Source organism: Leptonychotes weddellii, chromosome 8 (assembly GCF_054177405.1).
Source record: "Leptonychotes weddellii isolate Sample4059 chromosome 8, ASM5417740v2, whole genome shotgun sequence".
Taxonomy (NCBI): Eukaryota; Metazoa; Chordata; class Mammalia; order Carnivora; family Phocidae; genus Leptonychotes; species Leptonychotes weddellii.
Window position 1 is genome coordinate 111,769,669 of NC_138376.1, and position 21,778 is coordinate 111,791,446.

Here is a 21,778-nt window from a genome sequence, read left to right on the forward strand (position 1 = left end):
AATCTTTTGTCATGGTTGATAATCTGCTTTACCTCAATTCAAGGTCAGGCTTTTCTGTTTTCACAGTTTCAAGAATCTGAGTTAGTCATTTCCTGCCCCTCCTGTCCTCCAGTCCTCATGCTCTCCCCCCTTCTCTCCCCCTTCCTCCCCTCCCCCCACGCACACATGTTTTCTGTTTCGCACACCTGAGCCCTTAGATAGCCTATCTTTGAGTGATTGTAGTCCTTCCTGGAATATACTGGGTGCGAGGATGCATTTCTAAAGTTGGGATGCCATCATTATTGATAAAGTAAATAAGTTTGCAGTCTCCTCATTAGGTATGAACTACTTCAGATTTCTTAAACTTAATTTAAGCTCTGTGCTAAGGCCAAATTAAAGAGGAATTTAACAAATAATTGTGACTCTACTTACAGTTCTAAGGATTAGTTATCTATTAGTATTGATGAAACTCTACACTTTCTCCTAGCAACCATTCTTTCATGATAAAAATCCAACTCGTGTTCTTTAGGAAGGAAAACATGGTAAAATTCACAATCACTTTGTGAAACTCAAGCATGTGGCCTGTTATTGTCTGGCCCTGATTGTCCAAGGAGGTCAGAGTTTTTCAAATCAAAACAATGGTTAACATGAGTGTAAACAAAATCCCAATTAATAAATTGAGTAATTGTTATCTCTTTCTGCTTGGAATCATTGGCTTTATAATATTTCTTGGACTTCAGCCATGGTTATAAAAGAGTCTGTTTAGTTTGAACACAAAATAAACTGACCTATTAGCCTGGTGCCAAAACTGAAATGAGGTTGGCTCTAATGAGAAATTTATTATACCTACTTCCACATTTTCATTGCCCTTTTATATTTTCATGGACATAGTTGCAGAAGGGAGCACTCACATGTTATAAAGAGAAGAATTGTTGAACAGAAAAATTGCTGAACTAGTGGTCGGAAATCTTGAGATCATGTCTGAGCTCGGCCATTTCTTTATGGGGCAAGTTATTTCACTTCTGAGTATCTAGTTCCTTATGTATCAGATAGGGCTCTAATATGGATTTGTTGACTTCCTTATAAATAGATATATTTGAAAAGGCTTTTTGCAAAGTTTAGAATGCTATATTTTTATAAGATATTATTATGACATGAAATTCAGAAAAAAAGCATTTATGACAACTCTATGAGAGCCTAGTGATAATTGCAAAGATGTGTTTTAATTGCTTGTTTATTAGTTTATTTAGCAAAATTCCTTAGTAGCTCCAGCTTTACATGTTTAACTCTTCTTAAATAAGTCTTCAACTAATTATATAGGAATAATCTATTTTTATAAATAAGGAATAACTGGAATTGTAAGAAATCAGTACCTCAACAAAAATAAATACCTAAAACAAAACATAAAATCTCAGTCATAGTGATATCTGATGTAAAAGTAGGAAACTGTATTTTCTGTGCATTTCAGATGAAAGTAAGTATTTGGGATTCTTTTATCCACATAATTACCTTGTTTGTTTGTTTTTTTAACAACCCTTTGCCTGTGTTTATCTTAATCTTTCCTTTTTAAGATTAATACAAATGAGTTTGTTTAAATGCCATCTGTCCTAGATAGTTATTCCTGTGAAGCAAAGTAAAGCACGTTATTAATGATCTGGAAAATTCAGTCTTGTGAAATCTAGTTTATAATCTGGATATACCAGGTAAAATTAATTTTGGTTTTAGCTTAATCAAAAAATATATGCAGCCCATTTTCCAGATAGCACTAAGTTTTAAATTGTGGTGATTATAAACAATAAAACTTGATTTTGAAAAGTATTTTTAGCAACAGGTTCAATTAGTTAGAGTTGGCATTTGAAATTGAACCTGTGTTGTTTCTTCCCTTGCTTCAAATGAATCTTTAAGAAGCCACTGTTTGTTTAGCCTAGCAGATTTCATAATTATAGGAATCCAGCTCAAAAACCAGAGTAGTTCTCATTGAATTGGCTATAAAATGTGTTCAGTTGTTTTGCACTAGGGCATAAGGCTTTTGGGTGAGCAGTGTTTCCAATAACCTCCCTTTGTTTCTTCAGCTTCAGTCCAGCTGCCATGGCAAAGATCCATTTCACATAATAAAGTGCCCTATTACATCAAGTAAGTTGATTTTAATTCTCCTTTATGATACCAAAAAAACCAACGTTATGTTGATAACTTAAGAGGCTTTCCCTTGTAACTTTAGAAAATGGAATTCAATCCTACTGTCTGAAGGAAACTATATATATATTTAGTATTTAAAAGAAGTTAGTTTAAAAATCAGAGTAATATTTGTAGTTTATTAGGTTAAGGTTATAGGTATGTTTACCATATATTTTTTTAAACAGATATTAAAATATTTGGGGAAACTGACAAAATTTCTAAGTATGTCCGATTCTTGGGGCACCTGGCTGGCTCAGTCAGTGGAGCTTGAGATTCTCAGGGTTGTGAGTTCGAGCCCCACATTGAGGGTAGAGATTACATAAAAATAAAATCTTTAAATAAATAAATATGTCAAACTCTTGACATGATGCTGTTTCTCACACTGTACTGATTCTAAACCATTTTTATTTCTCCCAGAAAATCCATTTAAAACGTGCTGTACTCTTCTCATTCTAATCCACCAAAAACAAGCAGTGTTTTTATCATTAAAAAGTTCAGTATCTTCAGGGTTTTTTGACTTATGGAAATTATCTGCAATATTAGTTTAGGCTTATATCATCCTTCCTTTTTTTATTGTCAACCTGACAGTTTCTCCTTCTTACATACTAAGTTTCTCCTTATTATGTAACCTTTTATACATTTTGTATCATTTACACAAGGTCTGAGTAGGATTCAGTCCTTGACTTAGGCTAAGTATTGTCCTAAGACAGAATGATACAATCCTTTGAGGTGTAAATTAGCAAAGCTGTTGATTTACAATGTATTAAAGTGATGACAGTCCTAGCTGACTCTGTTTTATGTGTATGGTGAACAGCATCATAATTACTGGAAAAATAATCACTATTATTAGGAGTCAGCTCTGTCTCAGATTAGCCAGCTGACCTCAGGCAAGTTGGGTAAAGATCTGTGGGCCAACTTTCCTTTATATCTTTCCTAAATGGCAAGTGGATCTCCAAAATCCATGTTAGCACTAATAGTCTATTCTTCCAATATCCCTCTTCCTGAAAAATTTGTATATGAAGTCAGTGTTTGTGAAATAGTATTTCCTTTTGAAGGTTTTATTGTAGTCTGAGATGTATCACCATACCATATATGAAATATAATAATAGTATATGTTATATTGCCTTAATGGAATTTACTACTTCTTTCATTGTAGTGTCTATAGTGTACTGGGTTGTGATAAACTTAAGGATAAGGTAGCAAAGCAATTGACTGGTGTCAAATTTGGGCAATCATGAATGGAAAGAAATCAGAGGCTGGGTAAATTGACATGTCTCTGTTGAGAGAAGGTGTAATCATCTGATCCAAATTTAAACCATTTTTAAAATGTTTACATTTTCATTGCGATAAGAGTTAATAATAATAATAGCAGCAGGTGAAGAAGGAGGCATGAGTCAGGGAATGCTCACAGCCTCTAGAAACTGGAAAAGGCAAGCCAATGGGATTCTCTTTTAGAACCTCCAAGGAGGACCACAGACCTGCAAACCTCAATTTTAGCTTAGAGAGACATTTATTTTGGAGTCATTTGTTACAGCAGCAATAGAAAACTAATATATGTATTATACAAAATCAAGAAGTCCATGAAATTATTATTTTTTTTTAAGATTTTATTTATTTATTTGACAGAGAGAAAGAGATAGTGAGAGCAGGAACACAAGCAGGGGGAGTGGGAGAAGGAGAAAAAGACTCCCCGCCGAGCAGGGAGCCCGATACGGGGCCCGATCCCAGGACCCCGGGATCACGACCTGAGCCGAAGGCAGACGCCTAATGACTGAGCCACCCAGGCGCCCCCATGAAATTATTTTAAATTAAATTGTTTTACTCAACTGACAAAGAATCTTTATTATCTGATTTTTTTTTGAAGTATTGATTGGATCCAGCAAGGCAGATTTTTGTCTTTACTGGATAAAGAACATATTAATTCTCTTGTTTGATTATGTTATACAGTGGTTATCTATTTGATTTGTCATTTTAAAAATCTATCTTGAATTTTAGCACTGCTATAAAAAAGGAATTTCTCTATGTCCAGGTTGGTTATATATGACTAAAAATGACATTAAGTCAGAGTTTCACTGATTCAGAATTTTTATAATTTTGGTAGGCTCTCACAAGATTATAGTCTTGTTCAGACTATGAGATCTGATGGGGCAGACCAGTGCAGCAAAAGCTCGTTTCTCTCATGTCTCATTGGCTAGAGCTCCATGTCCATGACCAGTACTTTAAAATATGTATAATGCAGTGATGGCCAATATGTTTAATATGACCTGTAGGATTATAGCATCCTAAAATATCTTTCAGTTTATTTCTTCATAATAAAGTACATCAATCTCTGGAGGTAGGGTTAATATGAGATAGTATATTTCCAGATGAAGAAATGTTATGAAAACAGAATTTAATTCCCAAGTAAATTAACAAGCAAGTAAATAATGAGTGAAGGGTTTTTAATATACACTTCCCTTCGCATGGCTGCACAAGTAAGTAGAGGAAGAACGTTAAAAACAAATTTAGCATGATTGTCATGCAGCTAGAGTTTCCTGGAGCATATTAATGGGATATATTAATTTAGCCAAAAAGAAAATAAGAGGCAGGTAGAAATGTAATTATTTTCAATGTGGAAGTATATAATTTTGTATACTCTAATGCCAGAATATAGTGAGAAAGTTGAAAGGAGAATGGGAAGAACAAATTGTCTTTATTTCATATTTTAATTTCATCAATTAGCTAAAACATACTTTGATGGCTCCCCAATGCATTTCTTTCTCTGTAGGTGTTTTTTCATTAATATTTTGAGGTGTACTGCAGTGGTCCCAGACTCATTTGTTTCTATAAAATGATAGAATATGGATCTGAACTGTAAGGGTCTATGTAGTATAAATCCCTCTGTGTTAATATCTCAAGTTGAAACTCATATCTTTAAATTATATTTGCTTCTTCTAAGGTAGGCTTTCCCAATCTGATCTGGTTATTTTTTCTTTTCTAGTATAATCCAGTGCCAGCTCATTGTTCTATCAGTTTAAGGAAACCTGCAATGGTTCCTTCTGCCTTTATAATATACAAAAATCTACGATAAAAGCCAGATTTCTTTCTCTGTGAATTTTTAGTCATGTGTTTGTGTTTTGCACACGTTTTTCATTTCCTCAGCTGAAAGTTAATATCCAGGGTGTTTCAGGCATAAAGGGAACAATGAATAAAAGCTTTGGGTTGAACTTTCCTAATATGTCACATTAATCATATAAAACTCATTGCTTGTTATTTTGATCCAGAAATAATAATAGTAAATAGTCATAGCGGGTGATAATAATGATCACTGAAATGAATTATATTTTTTGAATATTCATTTGCCAGTCACTATGCTAATCCTGTAATTATCTCTTAATTCTCACTGAAGTGTCGGGACTATCATTACCCCATTTACAGGCAAGGCTTAGATAACACGTACACACATAACTTGCTCAAGTCACACAACCAGTACAAGGAAGAGCTAGTGTTCAAAGCCAGGGACTGACTCCAGCTCCGCCCTCTTGACCACTAAGCCTCCAGTTCTGTGCATTGAGTGAAGGAGAGAATAGAAGTTTTAGTCACATGGAAAAGTTGGGTAGGATGAAGATATATTTAGGAAGGAGCGGTCAGGCGGAGAAAATTTGGGCAAACATCCTTTTTTTTCATGCTATGGACCGGTTGCGATTTATGAGGCACCTAGTATGGGCCAGCAACTGAGTGCAGAGCTAATTTTCGTAGGCTCGTTTCTGTAGGGTAATATATGCTTTATATGTTTAAGGAAATGTCACACTGTGGTGCAGTAATGGACAAAGGTGCTTTTCTATAGGTAGAAAAATGTGGTTCTCCACAGTCCTGCCAGTCTGATCTTGACAGGAATTGAAAGGTAGGGGAGCAAACTGTATCCTTCCACTACCTTTCCTCAGCTCCATGGTCAGAGATTTCTGTCATTGGGTAGATTTCTGTCCATGATTAGGATGCTCAACAGAGCTGGCTCCTAAGTCCCATAGGGCTTTTAGCATAGATGGTTCTGTACATGTCCGGTCTGTTAGTAAGTCAGACTCTTTCGTAGAATTTAGTAAGGTGAAGTTAGGAAATGTGGTTTTCCTTTCTCGCTCTACGATGTCATCTCTGAAGCTAGAGCGCGTGACTTTTCAGTAAGTCTTAGCAGAAAAGATGCTACGGCACTCGTGACCGGGCTGTACCCTCACGTCTTAACAGTTGTTTTTTTTTTTAAAGATTTTATTTAAAAATTATTTTGTTTGACAGAGAGCTAGAGAGAGAGCACAAATAGGCAGAGCGGCAGGCAGAGGGGGAGGGAGAAGCAGGCTCCCCGCTGAGCAGGGAGCCCGATGCGGGGCTCGACCCCAGGACCCTGGGATCATGACCTGAGCCGAAGGCAGCCGCTTGACCTGAGCCGAAGGCAGCCGCTTAACGACTGAGCCACCCAGGCGCCCCACGTCTTAACAGTTTTTCTACTCAAAGCTAAGGTGCAAGCCTAAATTCTTGATAGAATCCTAAGTGTGCTCACATGCATGCAGCTTTAATATGAACATTTTGGTGATGTCTTCTTAATAGATAATATATATCACAGTCTCAAAAACTGACATTTCTCAATCTTACAGCATACTCGTCAGAATAAATTATCTTTACCTACAGATACCACTTCCATGCATTCTCTGCCTTATTCTCATTCCCCTTGATGACTAGGCCTAAATCAAAATTTTCCTCAACTTATTACATCTCCTTTATATTTTCCTTTTCTATTCTCATGTCCATTAAGGGTAATTCCCCTTTCTTGCCTCCCAAGGGCATTCTCTGCTGCCCTAATCCATCAGCTGCTGGGAAAAAAAACAAAGTTTATAGTTGTAAATGAAATCTTGGAGAGCAAGTAGCTGTTCTTTATAGCAGTCATGCAGTTTATTTGCATAAACTGTATTTCCTTGTCTCATTATATATGTACAGTCTAAAGGAGAGAATTAATGCTTATTTCTTTAGAGGAATCGTGGGCCCGTTTCGATGACATAGGTGAAGTATTTTTTCCTTAAGTAAGAGCAGAGAGGAGTGACAGCAAAGGGATATCCAAATATTCAGCCTAACAACAAAGTCAGGGCTAGCAAAGGTGTATTATAACAAAACAAAGAAAAAATTAACATAAAGCATTTTATGTTTAAAGATTGGAGGAAACCCATCCCAAAACAAAATAAATCCATAACAAAGATGTAACTAACAATGAAATACAAAGACAGCTCTCTCTGAAAGGCCTCCCACAGCTGTCTTCATCTCTCTCTTCCTCCTTAATCAAGATGCGAGATGGCATCCTTTTGGTGCCAGATTTTCAGTGGAGGAGTCTTGAGACACACTTTGAGTCTCTTTCCAAGAGTAGAGCTTGTGTTTTGGTTTTAATGATAAAGAAATAAATGAAATAGAAGCCTAAGAGAATGTACTGGAGAGGCTATTTTTCTAAGAAACAGTCTGTGACTTTATCTGTGTTGAAAATAAATATTTAAAACTCACTGGGCCAACTCTGCTGATGAGGACGGAAGAACGAAGTTGTTTTATGAAAGAATATAAGCATCTTGGGATCCCTATACCTCCTGCTCTTGGAGGCAGCTTCGGACAAATGAGCACACCTTGGCTGATGAGAAAACTAACAGCAGGCCGCCTGCCCTGCAGCAGCCTTGTATTGGCAAATTGTAACCAGACAACTTCCAGTGAATTTACCAGTGCCCTGACTTATTGAGATAATTCAGGTGGAACTGACATTGTCTGAGAAAGACATTGACTAGTGCAGGACTTAAAAAGATACTGTTTTCCTGCCATTCATCTATACATTGCTGGGGCCAGTGTTATTATTACCATGAAGTGGGAATTGGGGCTTGGCATCTTCCAGATTACTCAGTTCCATTGTATTATAGGGGCACCATCAGCCTTACTGTGCAGTCTGACCTTTAGGGTCAAATTTGCAATTAATAAAGCATTATTAATCTGCTATATAGTACAGCGGGTCACTGTGGGGCCACTAATAAGGTAAAAGAGATATTCATACTTTGATTTGTAAAGATTAAATTTTTAAAGTAGTCATTGAAACTAGCAAAAGTACAAAAGTAATAATGATCAAATAAACTGTGAAAGAAGTAGAATATCTTTTTCTATATGGATTATAAAGTAAAATGATACAGTGTTAGAGTCAATACAACAGTATAGAAAAAAATTGATTTCTCCTTTAAAGATTACATATGAAAGAGATAGAGTAGTAAAATTTTTTTAAAAATCTAAATAATATAAATTCAGCTTTAAAAAACAAACTAGAAGGATACAATGATAAACTCAACTCTGGTGGGAGATAATCCTGGTGTTGACACCCCAGGCAGGGGTATAGAGGACTCCCCAGAGCCAACTCAACAACAGGTGACCTGCAGGAATGTTGATTAATGTCGATTACTGGTCTGATCCTCCCTAGTGTGACAACTTAGAGGGACATGGGGGTAGAGTTTGGGTCAGAGGTGAGGCTGCTTCAGAGTTCTGGGCCCAAGCAGAGATACTACTACCAAGGTAAGGCTCCCTTGGATTTACTGTGTGCATGTTCATTCTTCCAGACAGTCTTCCAGTGCCCTCAAAACAAGTATCAGCCGAAGCTCCCTGCACACCTAGGCACATCCATTTTGGTCACGAATCCTACTGCTTTACTTTAAAAACAAATACAAGCAAACCTGTCGTATTGTTTTGTAACAAATTATTCTATCAACCATGCCTGGAGTATTGACATTTGTATTTAGGGTTGCGGAAACCTTTGTCTCTATATAGCCCTTTACATGCTTGTGTCTTTTAACCTACTCCTAAGCATGAAATTATTTCAAGTGCATTTTATAGTTGAATCCAATAGATTTGGAGTTATCCATTGTTGACAGTTTAGTCTTCCTGCCTTGTGTCTTCATCTTCATGACAAGCTAGTGGCATTTTCTTTTTTTTTTTTTAAAGGTTCCATGTCCAATATGGGGCTTGAAATCATGACCATGAGATCAAGAGTTGCATGCTCCACCGACTGAGCCAGCCAGGCACCCCAAACTAGTGACATTTTTTAAGGAAGACTCTATGCTTTTACAGTATCTGTTATCAAGTAGAATCCTGTATCTTATTTGGAATTTAAACAGGAAGGTTTTTTTCCTGAAATGTTGACATTCAAAATTTCTTAAGTTTTCCCTTAGATTTATTCTTATGTTTCAAAAACTGTAACGTTGGCTTTCCTGCCTTTAAAAGCCTAGAAGATGGCAGAAAGTGTTTGCAAGGGTTCAAGAAGTTCTGTGTAACCTGAACACATATGTTTCATCCCCTGGAGGAAACAGCTTCCTCATCTTCTGCCAAATCTGTCCCCCACTGGCCCCTCAATAAGTCATGCACACAACACACACACACAGTAGGAATCTGCATACTGGCAGGAGTACTCCTTATTCTTCATATATTCTCGTCTCAAGTGAAATAAAGATTGGGGAGATTATAAATTCCAAGATGAGAATGTCACTTTTTAGATCCTTAAGAAGATACTACTCAGGTAAATAACATTGCCTCAGATTGCCAGAATTTGTTTTCACTCTTTATGCTTTAATCAGCTGAATACAAATTGATTATTTGGAAGTTCCTTGATTCTTGTATTTCTATATAAACTTTCATAAGCATATGTAAAGTAGGTGTTAGCAGAGTCTGCAAAAGCCCGTCATTCTGGAGATTCTCTCTTATCTCTTAGCTTCTACTGTGCTTTGTGACTTACGGAGTTGATTTTCTCTCCCTTATTTCTCCCCACCCTGAGGAGCGGTCTGGGGCATTGAAGACAGAAAAGCAGCCATTCCATCAGACAACGTGCAGTTCACTCGTAATTTTGATAGGGCCAGTGGGTAGAGGAGTGAAGTTGGAAATGAAATATATGTGGGTTCAGTAATGAATGGGACATGAGGTTGTGCACTCCTCATTTGAGAATTTTGTCTGTGAAGAAGAGAAAAAGGTAATAGCAGGAAATGTAGATTCAAGGTCGGGATGAGAGAGATTGTGTATGTAAGGATGGCACATCCTTCAACATTTATATTCTGAGAATGGTCTTATTGAGAAGGGGGTTAATAATGCAACACAAGAGATTTTAAAGAAATCTTTGGGGAAGAATTGGCCTTTGATAGGAGGAGGAATTCCTCAGAAAGGAGGAGAGAAGAAGACAATCTGACAGATGGAAGGTAATTTATTGATTTGGTGGTAGGAAGTTGAAGGAATTCTAATCTGGTGGTTTCTCGTTTTTTTCAATGAAGTGTGAGATCAAGTGAAATGATATAAGGCAGGGAGGGAAACTTACTTAGGCTTGGGAGAGAGAAGGCAGTAATAAATTGTCTTGGGGTCTGGGAAGCAAGTTTATTAGGGAATGTGTGGTTGCCAGCAGTTGGACATTTGAGGTTTGAAGTTAAATATTTAAAGTAAAATTAGTCTGTTGAGTGATTTTCTCCAGCTGTATTCATGCACAGCTGCTCAGGTCCAGAGAAGGCAAGTAATTGAACTGATCCATGCTTGGGTTTTGCCAGGAGTGAGCGAGAAGCAAGGCAGATGAGATTGTTTGTAATGATTATAATGATGGACCATGGACTCAGATTTAGACAGATTCATCAGAAAGATGTTAGAATCTCAGTCATGCAAGTATACTTCCATATTAAGAACACAGGCTTAAAATCAGACCACCCGGGTCCAAATTCCATTTCTACTACTTGCTAACTCTGAGACTTGGAGCAAGTTATCTAAGTGCCCTCCCTGTCCCTGGTTCCTTCATCCGTAAAATGGGGATACTGTCGGCACCCAGCTCATTGACTTTTTATGCAGATTGAGTTTACACAAGGAAAGTGTTTGGAAGGACACCTGGTGAAGACTGGACACTCGAATAGTAGGCTATTACTGTAATTAATTTTAGGCATCCTGACCTACTGTGTCATCTTTCACTATGCACAGCAAAGAAGAAATATTTCTCTTTCTGTGATTGTCTTATCCCTGAACAATATGGGTCGTTCTTTTTCTCTCACTTGTATTTTTAATTAACTGACTCATCTTTAATTTTTTTTCTCTTACATGCCCTTAGAATTGCAGTTGAAATGAGATGACACATGGCAAAACTCACAAAATCCAGTTTCAAGCATAAAATTGAGTAGATAAGTAACAAGTAAATGTAAATTGTAACAAGTAAATTGACTAAGTGTCAGTTTTGGGGTAAGCAGGTTGCCTTCTTGCCATCTTTTAAGGTTTTATGGAAAAAAATGATGCCACTCTAATGAGGACAGATGGGTTTAAAAAGTTTCTTCCCCAGAGCAGTCTATTGCCCAGAAATCAATATCTTTTCAATCTATCAAAATTACTTGTACTTTGCTGTTGGTTCCTTTTCTCATATATTGGACCGTGTTGTTCTACAACATTTTTGTGTTCTATTCATTGGTGTACAGTCTTACTTGTGTTTTACTTTCTGTGGCTTATCAGAATACATTATGAATAATAATAAGTAGAAACGTGTATCGCTTATTAACCTCATTGGTTCAATATTTCATCAAAGTCCATAAAATACAGAGAGCACATGTTGTCTCAGCCAGGACACTTAAGAGTACAGGGGGTGCTCTTTTAATAAGTATATGGGATAGCAGGTAGAAACTAGAACTGTCCAGGGCGTTAAAGGATGATTAAAAAAAAAACAGTTAATGAAGATTTCATGCACAGCACAGTGATTACCCACAAGAGTACTATGTTTTAAACTTCAAAGTTGCTAGGAGACTGGATTTTAAATATTTTCACCACAAAACAGAAATGATAATTATGTGATGGGATAGAGGGGTTAGCTAAGACAACTCTGGTAATCCTACTGCAATGTATAAATGTGTCAAACCAGCATGTTGAACACCTTAAACTTACACAGTGTTACATCTCAATTAAAAAATAAAAAATTTAAAATTTAAATAAATCAAAAATTAGGTAAAATATTGAGTCTCGTAGAATATAAAAAGAGCATGTGTCAAAGATTTCACTCACGAATCACAGAATGGGTTAGAAGTTGTAAGAGGTTTCCAGGAGAACACTAAGAATTTCATCTTCATAATCAAATAAGGGATGCTAAAATGAAGTTTACCACTTGGTGTAAAGCTGATTCATTGGTCAGTGTCCACAGGACAGTCATCAGTTGCATCCCAGTGGACACAGTTTGCATTTCTATGGATAAGAAACATTTGCATTGCTATCAGTTTTCTTCAGTTTCCAGAGTTTAAAATAGCTCGGAGACCCACTGACTTTTTTGCCCCCATGAAAGGCCTTCTCAGTTTTTCCCTTCACAAGCAGACCTAGCACAGCTCAGCACCCTACTTACACATTACATGCTCTCACTATCGCTTTCTTCGTATGATTTTGGACTTACCTGTTGATTGCTGCTTTGTTAGGTTTTTTAATAGTTTATCAAGCTGTACAGTATGAGGTTCTACTCCTCTTTCAGATATGAGGTTGGCCAGAACCTAAGCTGTTGTTATTTGTGGGGTGGGGGGGTGAACAGAGAATGCTACTTTCAATTCTGTTTTGGTTGCCTACTCTGGGAGGACTTGGAAGCATTTTGGCTGGATGAGCTGAGCAATCTGCAGCTGTTCAAATACTTAGAGCCTTTGGGTTGATTGTGGATTTTCCTTTAAAATCCTTCCCCCGCCCCCCACTAAAAAAAGAGAAGGAGAGAGAAAGAAAAAAAGAAAATCCAACAGCCAACTGCATCTACTACCTTTTTTTTTTTTAACTGTTGTTTGTTAAGCTGCAGTTATACTTCTGTAACCAGAGGCTGTGTTTATTTTCAGCGTTGGCAGTTCTGCCTAATGAATCAACCGGTATTGAATTCACAAAGGGGGATGCCGTTTCCCTCCCTCCATCTGTTTGCCAAATGTGTGTGTTCCCTCAGCTCCTAGTAGTTGTTTCACTCAGAAGAGCCATTAGCAAGCGGGTCTTCTCATTGAATTCTCAGCCACTGCCATGCTGCCGTGTGGGATTTTCCCCTCGTGGTTCCAAAGGACTTGTTTGCCAAAGCTCCACACTTGTGATTCTAGAGAGAGAAAGAGTACTTATATTTGTTGTTTAAGTATAAAGTTTGGCTCTGCATTCCTCAGAGCTTTAGTTGGTTCTTGAGCTTTGATTTGGTCCTTCATGATGGGAGGTCTGCCTCTGGACAGTAGTGTTGCCATGGGGATTTAAATTACTCCAAAGAGACAGGGGTTGTGGGAATACTGGTTGGGTGTCTAGCACTGGGAGCTCCTGATGGATTTTTTTTGAATTACACTCTATTTCCAGCAAATCCTTCTTTAATTCTTATTGATGGTAGGGAGGAAGTTGTTTTATTAACAAAATCTGGAGGAATCTTTATTTTTTTGTTTTTGCTTTGCTTTGTTTTGTTTTTTACTTCATGCATGAGAAGCTTTTTAGGTCAGTTACTTCTCACACATGAACGTGCATATCAATCCCATGGGATTTTGTTAAGCTGAAGATTCCAGTTCAATAGAAAGAGTAGAGGTCAGAGATTCTGCATTTCTATCAAGCTGTGGGCCACACTATGAACAGTAAGAATTTTAGGTCAGACAGCTTCAGTACTTTCTCTGTGGTCTTTGGAGCAACCTGGAGGGGAAAATGGTAGAATGGTTTGGTTGGGGTTCAGCATCCAAATACAAAGTGGAAACATTTTACCTCTGCATTGGTGTCAAGAACCAGGTATGGGAGCTAGACAACTTTCTAGCTTCCCCTGGGATAGACCTTCACATTTCAGGCATGTTAATTTATGTGAGATTTTTTTTGGGAATTTCCAGAACATTTTACATACCCAATTTCATATCTAAATTTCAAATATTTTTCAAAGCAAATTATGAGTTCTTGGTGGGGTTCTGTTATATATATGCATATGTAACAGTGATTATGTTCTTTTCCCAGTGACATGTCCCAATTTTTGATATATTACCTAGATTAAAAAAATAATCTCTCTTAAATTTGATGGCATGAATATTTTAATACCACTCTCTCGTGTACTGTGTCATTTCACTTAGCTTACTAAACAGTTTTGTAAGAACTGAGTGTTATCTAAGGAGTCTTTTGAGTACTGTTAAACCTTATTACTCTATTCTGACCTAGAAAAGGGATAGTAAAGTATTTTTAAATATAAGGACACTGATCCATTGAAGTTAGGAGCTGTTCACTTCACACGCAGACACAAAGAAGGAACCTAATTTAAGCAGTAAGTGAATTTGTTCTACCTGCATCTTATTTCCAAAAGCCTTCGAATTCTGTGACTTAGTTTTGGAATTTACAGAAAAAGAGAAAATGTAAAACTTGCTTCTTAAGTGAAGAATAAGCATCATGAGAAAAACTGTTGAATGTCTGTCAAAAAGTACTAGTTAACTGAGAGAGGCTCATTGCTGAGAGGAGCATGAAGTCACATTGGCAAGAGAGATTCATGCAGAAGGGGAGTAGAGAATCCAGATACAGAAGAGGGTGTTGGGGAGGAAAAACAACTTTTCCTTCACCCTCTTAGGTTTAGTTTCTGGAGGTCTGTGAATTATGCTGACAAAAGACAGATTAGCAAGAGAAGAGCATTTGCTTATGCATGCAAGGCACATACTGTGATGAGTAACTCAAAGGGATGGTTAGAATTGGGGGCATATGTACCCAACTTAGCAGGGGAAAGAAGTTGGGGAGAAAAGGCTCCTTTGTGAAGACCCAGTAGGTTTCTTTAGGAAAGATAAATGGGTTTTTTAGGAGAATAAACACGAGATAAGAAAGTTTGTGATAATGTTTGTTTATGCAGGTGCAAGTAGTTTTTCTGTCTTCTTCGTAGCCATGAAACTCCCCCAGAGAGAGGATTTATGGTAGCCTTGTTTCCAAGAAGTTTCTGCGTTCAGTCAGATGAAGGAAACTCTGAAAAGACATCTTCCTACATCTGTTCAATCTCAGATGTCTTTAGCTTGAAATAATCTTTGTATCAATTCTAGGGCTCTGAGCGAGCCCCCACAGGGGAAAAGGGCTGATTTACACCAAGGAAGGAGAGACTGGAGGTTAAAGAGGAGGGAGCCTCACTTGATTGTGAGGTGAAGATGTTATTCAGAGTTAAACTCTTCATTTCTCAGTTCTTTGGAAATTTCATTAGGACTTCTAAAGTTTAGCAACTCTTTACAGCACTTCTGCTCTCGGAGGATTTATTCTGAATGAGGATCTATATCTGCCTAACACAAGTAGAATTATTCTGGAAACTACATTGATCTGGCTGCATCAAGCCTGAGGCCCCAGGGTCACACTTCATATCTGGGTTTTAATTTGTAGTTGTAAATCTTTGCGAAAGAGGTAAAACAACATTTTTTACTTATATTTTCACAATATAATTGCTCAAATAAAAATTTATTATTGTTGTTTCAAATGTTAAGTAATAACTGGACATTGGTTTCAAAATGATCCGTCATGGGGATCATTTTGCATGTATTTTAAAAACTTAGAATAAACATTCTATTTGCATACATTCTATGTGACCTATATTATTTTGTATGTTCTTTAATTTAAATATACTACCCTTTTTCCCCCCAGCCACCAAACACAGACAACCTGTTGGGATCATCCTAAAATGACTGAACTCTTTCAATCCCTCGGTGAGTGCTATTTTATTTAATTAACCTAAACGACTGATAATTGTATATTCTTAATCGGAAAGTAAGCACCAGTTTTTCCTACATGGCATGGTATGTTTAAAAGATTGTGTCACTGACATAGAAAAAGCAGTTGAATTTCTGAGGGCAATGCAGGAAACAGTTTTTACCTTTCTTCTTGAGAGAACACGTGGTTTGAAATCGCAAGAGGTTGATTTTAAAAGGAGGAATGCAAGCTCCCTCACAATGAGTCATCTTAAACTTCAGCTTTGCCTGAAAACAAAAACAATGACAGCGCAGCAACCTCTAATTCATTGCTTTAAATTTCCTGTTAGCTCACATTTTGTTCAGTTAATCTTACAAAATTGGCTTGCCTAATTTCATTTTGTCGAAGTAGTCATGAAAAGCTAAAATCATTTTAATATAAAAATGTAAGAAAACACAGGAGGTGAGAATTCTAATCTTGTAGATTTCTGGTAGAATATGACTTTGAACTGATGACCTAGCCTGCTTCCTTTAGGTTGGTCCAGTGGTTTTGAAAGAGTTTTCTCTTTGGGTAGATAAGGCACTGCTGGAGGGGAGAGCAGCACCCGAAGGTTCTCACACCCACTCCCGCTTCAGCAGGGAGAGAGCACCCCTCTTGATCTCTTTAAATGTCAGGCATCTGTTGAGCTTTCATCTGGATGGGTGAGGGCGGCTAACAAAGGCTGAACAAATGAGAGAAAAGCCAGGGGTTTCTTTCGTTTGTAAAGTGAAGGTACAAACTTGATGATTTCTGAGTTTGCTTCCAGTTCAAGGAGTCTCTAACACAGACAACTCTGTCTTTAGGACACAGAAAGAAATTACGGTATCTTTTTTTGAACTTGATACCAAATCTTTTTTGGTACCAAACTTTGATACCAAAGTGTTTTGTTTTTTTTTTTAGCTGAAATATAATTGGCATATAAGGTTATATTAGTTACAGGTGTACACTATAATGGTTCAATATTTGAATGTATTATGAAGCTGTCCATCAGAGTGTCTACTTACCATCTATCACCTCATGTCATTACAACATTTTTTATTCTTGTGATCTTTTAAGATCTACTCTTTTAGCAACTTTCAAATATACAGTATTATTAACTACATTTAGCCTCTTGTTTCTAAAGATCTGAATATAGATTATGGGATAATTTTAACCATATCTATAAAAGAGCAGAAGAAGCAAACAGATCAGGATGGGAGACATAAGACTAGCTTTAGGAGTAGTGACAGGGACAGCCTCATTGACAGAAAACTAATTGTCCTTGAGGAAGATTTCCCGGGAGGAGAGTCCCTCCCAGCAGCGGAGAAGGAAGGGCCCTGAGCCTACAGTGTGATGGATTTATTAAGCCTTCAGAAGTTAACAGGCCATGTTTCCTTTTCCTCATTTCCCTCCTTTTCTTATTGGATAATGCCCTCTTGAAAGCAGTGTAGCACTGCTTTGGAATGTATCTCGCTATGGTGCTAATGAACATTTAATTATTCTCTTAAATAAATGCTGTGGATTTTGAGAGAAGACTTTTTAGTGAGTACAGACATAATACTTTTCCATCATCTGAAGTAAACAAATACGTTCTTGCCATTCAATAGAAGTTAAACAATAAGCCTGCCTTTGAATGTGTTCCTTTTCCATTTCAGCTGACCTGAATAATGTACGTTTCTCTGCCTACCGCACAGCCATCAAAATCCGAAGACTACAAAAAGCACTGTGTTGTGAGTTATTCTGCCAAAGTTAATCACTCTGTTCTTTGGATTGCCTTTTTTTTTTGAGACAGATAAATGAAGAGGGTGATGTGTTTGTAGAGTTAATCTCATTTTCAGTGTATCTCACTCAAGTAATTGGCTGTGTTTCTATAAATACTCTATTATTTGCCCCATCAGCATGCATGCAGTAGTAAGACAAATGAACATATGCCATTCTCAGTTGGAGAACAAAATTAGCCAAAATACAGGAGTAACATAAAAAGCTTTTTCAAAAATTATGCTGCCACCCAATTTAAAGGGATTAAATCAGGAAATCAAAGTAGTAGATCATTGCCTTCTTAGTACTTTGTATTCACTTGGAGGTATAGGATTCCAAACAGTATGATTCAATGCAATCATATAATAAAGAAATACTAAAAAACAATATTCCTGATCCAAATTTGAACTGGCACCTAGAAAATTAGATAAAAGGCTCTGGATTTATTTAAATGTATTTTGAGATGTTTGGTCTTATCAACATGAACTTTTCCTGCAGAGTTTGTTGAGAGTAATGTTCTGTGATAGCCATTTTACCAAAGAGGTATTCCTCCCCACCCGCCCCCCCGACACACATGCCCAAACAACCTAACTTTAAACAGAAATATGAATACTTGTAATAATATAGATTTAATCTCTCTGAATTCTCTTTGTGGTCATAGTTTTAATGATTGAGTCTATTCAAAGAACATGTAGGCCTTGTCAGATAGTTAATATGGAAACTGACATCCACCCATATTTTTACAGCCTAGTAATTTGAATAATTCCAAGTATTCTTGTTGCTACCTTTTGTTAACAGTTGTTATATGTCTAGGCAGTTCAGTGAAGCTTTGCATATTACTCTTCAAAAAATGATATATTAAGGTTAAAAATCTGCTCTTTAAAGGTCAGTAGAAATCAGAATTACATTTTGAGCTGGTTACGTGAGGAGAAGTGAGGGAGGAGAAGTAGAAATCATTCAGAAAAAACCCACAGCCATGGAAAGCTTTAAGATAAGAAGAACGTAAGTTATGTGGGGGAGGGAAGTCTCCAGGGCTAAAAAACACCTCCAGATTTACGGATGAAAGAAAAAAACGAGATGATTTTGATGCACATAATCTGCAGAGCCCCAGATAACTGGAAGCAACTGGTGCGGAATTACCAGTACAAACCAGCAAAGCCAACACAGCCTGGCCAGTGATCTGTATGTTGAGCCAGAAGGGAACAGGAAGTGAATTAGGAGCACACAAAAGGGATGTTCAGTGAGCTCTGAGTCCGTGGTGACAGCAGTTTTGAAAGAGGCTCAGCTGCATGTCCAGTATCCAGCTGACAGATCTGGAAGTTCTTCTCAGGCCTGACGAGCTATAAAATGAGGACAAATGAGTCAGCCACAAAATCTCCATTGACCAAAGACTGCTTTTTTTTGTCATGATGAACGTGGTTCGAGTTTTCAGTAGTACTTCTGGCCGGATAAACATATTAACACATTTGGTATTTTCCTCTGCTGGTTCTTTTGAGTTCTCAAGAAAAAATCTCCCTCCTTCAGCTCATTCCTTCAAACCTGAGAGGAGCAGAAGAGGAAGGCCTGCCCCTTCCAAGCTACATGACATGTAGAAATGCATACTAAGAGAAGCGCTGGGTTGCGTTGGATTGTAAATATTCGAGGTGTTGTGTTCAGAGCCACCTGGCCTCACTTTTCCTGCTGCCCCTGCCCCTACTGCTCGTCAGCCCTGGGCCTCTGCACCACTTGTCAGCTCACCTGTTCATGATTAATCTCTTCCTCCTCCTCCCATCTTTTCTGTTTACTTGAAATGCCCTGACCCTTCCTCCGCAAAGGTCCATAACCCTTTGTTCCTCCCAGACACTGTTAAAAATTTACTTCTTTTGGAAACGTTTACAAGCTAATCCCACCTGCCTCCAGTTTTTCCAGAACTTTATGATTGCCTGTAACGACTGTTTCTCACCTAGGCGCCGTATGCTTGCCTTTGTGCGATAGGTAATATCAGGAGGAGTCCACTGCAAACAGCTCAGGTCAGGGGTGGTCTCATTTTGTGCAAACCCCCACCCAGCATAAGGTCCTAATGCAGAGGATGTGCTGTCACTGCTTTGTCATTGTTCATTCGTTCACTGGGCTCCACGATTGTGCAGGAGATAAGACCGCGTAGAGAGACTGGGTTCCCACACTCGAGGAGCCTACGCTCAGAGATAGCAGGTTACGCATGGACACACGCTTTCAGCAGATTCCTCTTGCCCTCAGAATGCAATGGTCTTTGCCGTGAAGAGCAAGGCAAGCTTCCTTGAGTAGGAAGCACATAAGCCAGGCCTTAGCAGTCACACAGGATTTAGGCACATGGCTATGAATCAGGGGTAAGGAGGAAGGGACTTCTGTACATAAGCGTCAAAGGTGTGGTTGGCATTCAGGGAATGTATTAGAGTCTGAATGGAGTGGGTTATGAGCTATCCAGTATTCAGAAATGTCCTTAAAATCAGTTTCGATCCACTTGGAGGGTCGTTTTTTTCCCACGAAACCCTTTCTCATTCATTTAGTTTTTCTGTTCCTCAAGCTCTCAAAATGTTGCATTTAATGTTTGCATTTGTTTTTTATGGAGTAGGCTGCTCTAGCACATTTTCTGTTTTGTGGGAGTTAGGAGATAGGCCCAGATGCAGATGTATGCTTTAGACGATATCTAAGGCAGAAGGAAGGACCACGTGAACAGGGACAAGTACATGGTTCAGGTAAAAGATCATGGGGGCTAAGCTGGCGGGTGTAGGTCACGGGGGCGAAGAGGGTATGGGTTGGTGAGGAGGAAAAAGAACTGATGACTGGGGGGATTTGCTAGTTGATAACCGGCAGAGGGTGAAAGAAGGACAGTGTTAGTACATTTCAGGATTTGCAGACTCGGGGTCCATAGAAGGTGGTAACACCATTACTGGATTGCAACATAATAAGACCATTATTTGGGACATATTAAGGTAGAGGTCCCTGAAACAGAATAGGAGAGTTCTGTTTGGGAACAGAACAGCAGGAATGTGGGTCAGGTGTTCAGGCAGGAGATGGGGATGAGAAAACAGAATTGGGAGCCATCCAGAGAGAAGGGATTACTGAAATATTGACAGTGAGTGAGAGTATCAGGATTACAGAGGGAAGGGGCAATGATGCAAGACCTTGAGCGCCATCTGTATTTCTGAGGTGTCTGGGGAAGAGGAGGTAGGAGAGGTGTTAAGAAGGAATGGTCAAGGGGCACCTGGGTGGCTCAGTCAGTTAAGCGTCTGCCTTCGGCTCAGGTCATGATCCCAGGGTCCTGGGATCGAGCCCCACATCAGGCTCCTTGCTCAGCAGAGAGCCTGCTTCTTCCTCTCCCTCTGCTGCTCCCCCTGCTTGTGCTTGCTCTCTTGCTTTCAAATAAATAAATAAATAAAATCTTAAAAAAAAAAAAAAAAAGAAGAAGAAGAAGGAATGGTTAAACAGTTCAAGAACCTAAGAGTTACAGAAGCCCAAGGTCAGGTGCTAAACTGTGTGGTTTTGCAGAACAGGAGAGTGATGATCCATTTCCATTCGATCCCTTGTGCCTCATATGTGGGATTAAAGAAAAAGCCTGAAAGTTGGTTAGAAAATGGTTCTGCTGTTTGTTTTATTTGCCACATGACCGAGCTGTCATTTGTCTCCCTTTGAAAAGAGAAAATCATAATTTTGTGTGATTTAAATGTAGTCTGTTTTTTAAAGGAACCTAAATGTGACACATTGCAGGAAGGATGGATGCTTGGCTTAGGCACCAAGGCGAAGTGTCAAAGTAAATCACTAAAAATTGAAGACATGATCATCTGTGGGATGTGGCAAATTACTGTCACAGCTACAGAGTATATCACAAAGGAGGCTGTTCTAGAAGAAATGCAAGGGCAGCACGATCCAGGAAATGGTCTTTCTGGAATTTGGTCTATTGTCACTTTATGCCATGTGTCGATACAATGGCAGTGCTGAGTTGCTGGCGTAATTAGTGTTGGAATTCAGAAAACTTAGAGCATTTTGGCAGATTTTGAATATGTTTCTTTGTGTCTGTGTGGAATTATAGTTCTGTTGCCACCATCGTGAAGCACTTCTTTTTGTCAAGCACTGTGAAGGATGAGCTTGAATTTTGCTCCTGCCCTCTGGAAGTTTAAAATTGAAAATAACATACAGTGCCAAGAAGTAGGGTACAAATGATATGGAAGATTCCAGATGGTTCTTAATT

At 38.2% G+C, this 21,778-nt stretch overlaps 1 protein-coding gene across 1 annotated transcript in view; it reads left to right on the forward strand.

The window, feature by feature from the left end:
* Positions 1–21,778, forward strand: part of UTRN (utrophin) — a 467,571-nt gene that overhangs the window by 387,164 nt on the left and 58,629 nt on the right. Inside the window, exons 57-59 of the mRNA XM_081829379.1 lie at positions 2,052–2,112; positions 15,751–15,812; positions 17,469–17,543. Of these exons, the coding sequence (XP_081685505.1) occupies positions 2,052–2,112; positions 15,751–15,812; positions 17,469–17,543 (198 nt within the window). The remainder of the gene's footprint in view (positions 1–2,051; positions 2,113–15,750; positions 15,813–17,468; positions 17,544–21,778) is intronic.